The sequence below is a fragment of the Lactuca saligna genome, chromosome 4 (assembly GCF_052625555.1).
Source record: "Lactuca saligna cultivar CGN05327 chromosome 4, ASM5262555v1, whole genome shotgun sequence".
NCBI lineage: Eukaryota > Viridiplantae > Streptophyta > Magnoliopsida > Asterales > Asteraceae > Lactuca > Lactuca saligna.
The window spans coordinates 148,799,589-148,803,089 of NC_136420.1; the positions used below are offsets into that span (position 1 = coordinate 148,799,589).

The window sequence follows — 3,501 nt, forward strand, 5'->3', positions numbered from 1 at the left end:
AATACTTAATTTAATCCTATTTAATATATTAGAAAAAACACTATTCTAAAATTGGTTTTTTATTATTAAGAAAATAATTAAGTTGTAACGTTACAATATTATCTTTATTCTAGATTTTAATTTTCGACCCAATCACTTCATGAATCATTATAAAATATTGACATTTATATTGAAATTAGTTTTTTCAGTGTTTTTATCTATAACTGAAGAACCAGACGAAAAGCAAAATTGTTTTAGACAAGAATAATTGCAAATCTTTTAAATTGATTGTAGAAGATAAAATATATTTTTTAATAGCTTATTAAGAATGCAAACATCAAGTTTTACTAATCAATTATGTAAAATATAAAATGAAAAAAAATCAAATCGTGAATAAAAAGATCAAATATTAGAGGACTGCAAAAGTGACCATGACAAATCAATAGACCGAAAAATGTTGCTAATAAGAAAAAATAGACAAAAGTCAAAAGTGCCAAAGATCTAAAAGATGAGGGGAGGTAAGTGTAATAAAGGAATAAAAGAAGAATTACGTCAGTTTAATTAGGCCAACCGCCCCAACACCACCCCAACCATGAAACTCAGCATTCAACAATGAAAAGTTTCAAAAAGAGACGTTTGTATCTAAAATGCGCGCCTGTATATATACATAAACCCTCACCTGTTCACCAAAATTCTACTAAACGATAATCTTATCAATTCCAACAATGGAGGCTTCAAATTCTTTGATCAATGAAGCGTACTGGCCTCTCCCCTATCTTTACTCGACTTTCACGTCAATCTGGCTCGTTTTCGCTTCTTGCTGGATCATCAACACTTACATCAATCGCCGTTTTCAGGTTACGTCTACATTCAACTTGTTGATTACTATCGGAATCCTAAATGTCAAGATTTTGTTTGTATATAAACTTTTGGATTCGAGCAGGATCGATGCTATCCTGTTGAAGTTAATTGTGTTTAATTGTTTGATTGTGCTGTGATGATATTAGAGCAGGTGAACAATTTGCAGTGGACGCTTGCTTCAGTTCCTTGTGTTAAAGCTTTGCAACTTGCCTTTTCCTTTACCTTTTGGTATGTTTTCAAACCATCGATACTTAATCATGTATCTTATAAGAATTCATAAATCTGATCTTCTATAGAAGTATCTGGAGACAGTAATTACAGATCATAAAGTAGGGTTTACTGATTTAGCTATATGAGGTTTGGAATTGGGATTATTGACTGCTAATTGATTTGCCCTAACCTTCCTACTGATTTCAACCCCTCTGTTTTGCTGAAAGGAAAGATTCGTAGTACTAATTTTTTTCCAAAATCATTTCAAATTGCTACTCTTGCAGGTATTCATGTTTTTATTACCAAACATGCTCTTTATGGATGTCATTTGGAGTTTATGTAACTGGATTGCTGTTTGAGACAGCTTCAATTGTATCATTTCTGCTAATTGCCCATGGCTACTCCATCACTTCTGAACGCCTTTCTGTCCCTGAACGTAGAGCTATGGCTGTTCTTGGTTGTGTCTTCTATCTAATTCTTGTTGGCCACAGAGCTTCCATACCTTACTTCTCTGTAAGTTCACTTCACACTTCACACTTCCAGCTTCTTAACATATATAATAACAACAACAACAACAATTCAGTTTTCAAGATGTTAATCTTTTGAATGTCATATCATGCAGATCCTTCTGGTGCTTGACTATTTGCTCATATTCTTTGTAATATTTCATCATATAACACAAAACTTATCACTCCTACGTCATCAATTAACTTTTATAGAAGATGAAGATGTCCAAGAAATGCATGATGCTGTATACACCAAGTACCTCATGTTCAAGTATGCACTTCCCAATTCCCATAAACCATTCATGGCATTAACAAAACACTTACTGTAGTAACTGAATCCATTTCTGCCTTTTTTTTTCTTCACAGAAAATTCAAAGGTGCAATGCACATTGTTGCTATAGCAGAAACTGCGGTGAATTTCTTTACACTTCATATTTTATGATTAGTAGTTTTGATTGTTGAAAAAATGTTAATTCAACATATAATATGGATTTCAGATTTTCATGAGCATGGATAGTTCTGTGGATACCTATTGGATGAAGTTGCTAGTTCGTGAATGGGCACATTTCTGTATCTTTCTTTATATTGGGTATGCAAAAAAAAAATGGTTTCTTTAATGATTTTCTAATTTAAAACCAATACTAATAATTTTCAAATTATGACAGATGGATTTTTAGGTCACAAGATTTGGCACCAAGGTTCTCTGTTATGCCAACTCACAAATCTAAAAGAGATAGAATTGTTCCCCCAATCTACAGCATTGTAAGTTCATATTTCATTAAACATAATAACATTATATTCAACTATTAATAAATAATCGACACAATTATGTTATTTTTAGGAACTGGATGCGGAATCTTTTAAAGATTTTGGTAGCCATGAATGGCAAATTGGAGTGGTAAGTGGTTTTTAAATGATTAAATCTTGTTCCATGCATACATTTGATTTAATTTCTATCTTTATAATTGATGATGGATCATTGTATTGGTAGCCAACTTCTTGTGATGACAAGCTAATGAAGGAGTCGATTATTGTAGTGATTCAACATCCACATGCATGTAGGCTAATTTAATCAACTTTGAATCGGGAATATCTTCTCCAAAAGCTCACATTTACGAAGGACTTCATATTTGTGGTGTAAAATATTATTTGTGGTTTTGTGTTTGAATCGTAGGTAATTGTATAATGCTAGGTAATTGTATAATGCTAGATATATACAGACAAGTAAACAAATATGAGAATATGGCAATATGTATCCAATCATTTATGATTGTGCTATAGTATGGTATCAATATAAAATTGTAAATAGTTTCTAGTTTTTCATTTACATCTGTTTGAGAGTATTTTGACAATAGAACCTAAATCGCATCAAGATGTGGGGTAAATAGGGAGGATAGATGTAGATGTGTTTACCTCCACACGAGGATAGAAAGACTGCTTACATAGGAGATCTCTGGCTTGTAGAAGTTCATGCCAAAAGTAATAGCACCTAAAAGACGAAATTGAAATAGGATACTAATACTAGAAATGGTAATAATAGTCATATGTAAACTATCTAAGATGTTATATTGAACTATGCATAAAAATACTATAACTAACCGAGGGTTAAATGCTACTACATGACCCTAATTTTCGCTATACCTGTTCTATTGTATGTCGAGTGTAACATCCTCATTTCTAGAACTTCCATTATCCTCTCATGCACCTTCTTTGATAGCCAACATTCGGTGCCATACAATAAGGTTGCCTAACTAACATTTTGTAGAAGTTCCCTTTCAATATCAATAAGACCTTATCTCACATGTCTTGTAAAATCAAATGAGGATTATTTTATGTAACTATAGTAAATAAGCTGCGAACGAACCCTAATAATATATGATGCATGTAACTCCCTATTTTTTATACATTTAGATAAAATGAAAATGATATATTGTGTATGTGAAAT

The 3,501-nt window shown here is 31.9% G+C and overlaps 1 protein-coding gene across 1 annotated transcript; it reads left to right on the forward strand.

Annotated features, from left to right (window-relative positions):
* Positions 1–591: 591 nt before the first annotated feature.
* On the forward strand, positions 592–2,864 carry LOC145038859 (uncharacterized). Its single transcript, XM_078987087.1, has 9 exons — positions 592–836; positions 992–1,068; positions 1,335–1,563; positions 1,673–1,827; positions 1,923–1,968; positions 2,054–2,145; positions 2,222–2,318; positions 2,398–2,454; positions 2,548–2,864. The coding sequence occupies exons 1-9, from the start codon at positions 705–707 to the stop codon at positions 2,626–2,628; spliced, it is 966 nt and encodes a 321-aa protein (XP_078843213.1). The 5' UTR covers positions 592–704; the 3' UTR covers positions 2,629–2,864.
* The last annotated feature ends 637 nt before the right edge of the window (positions 2,865–3,501 follow it).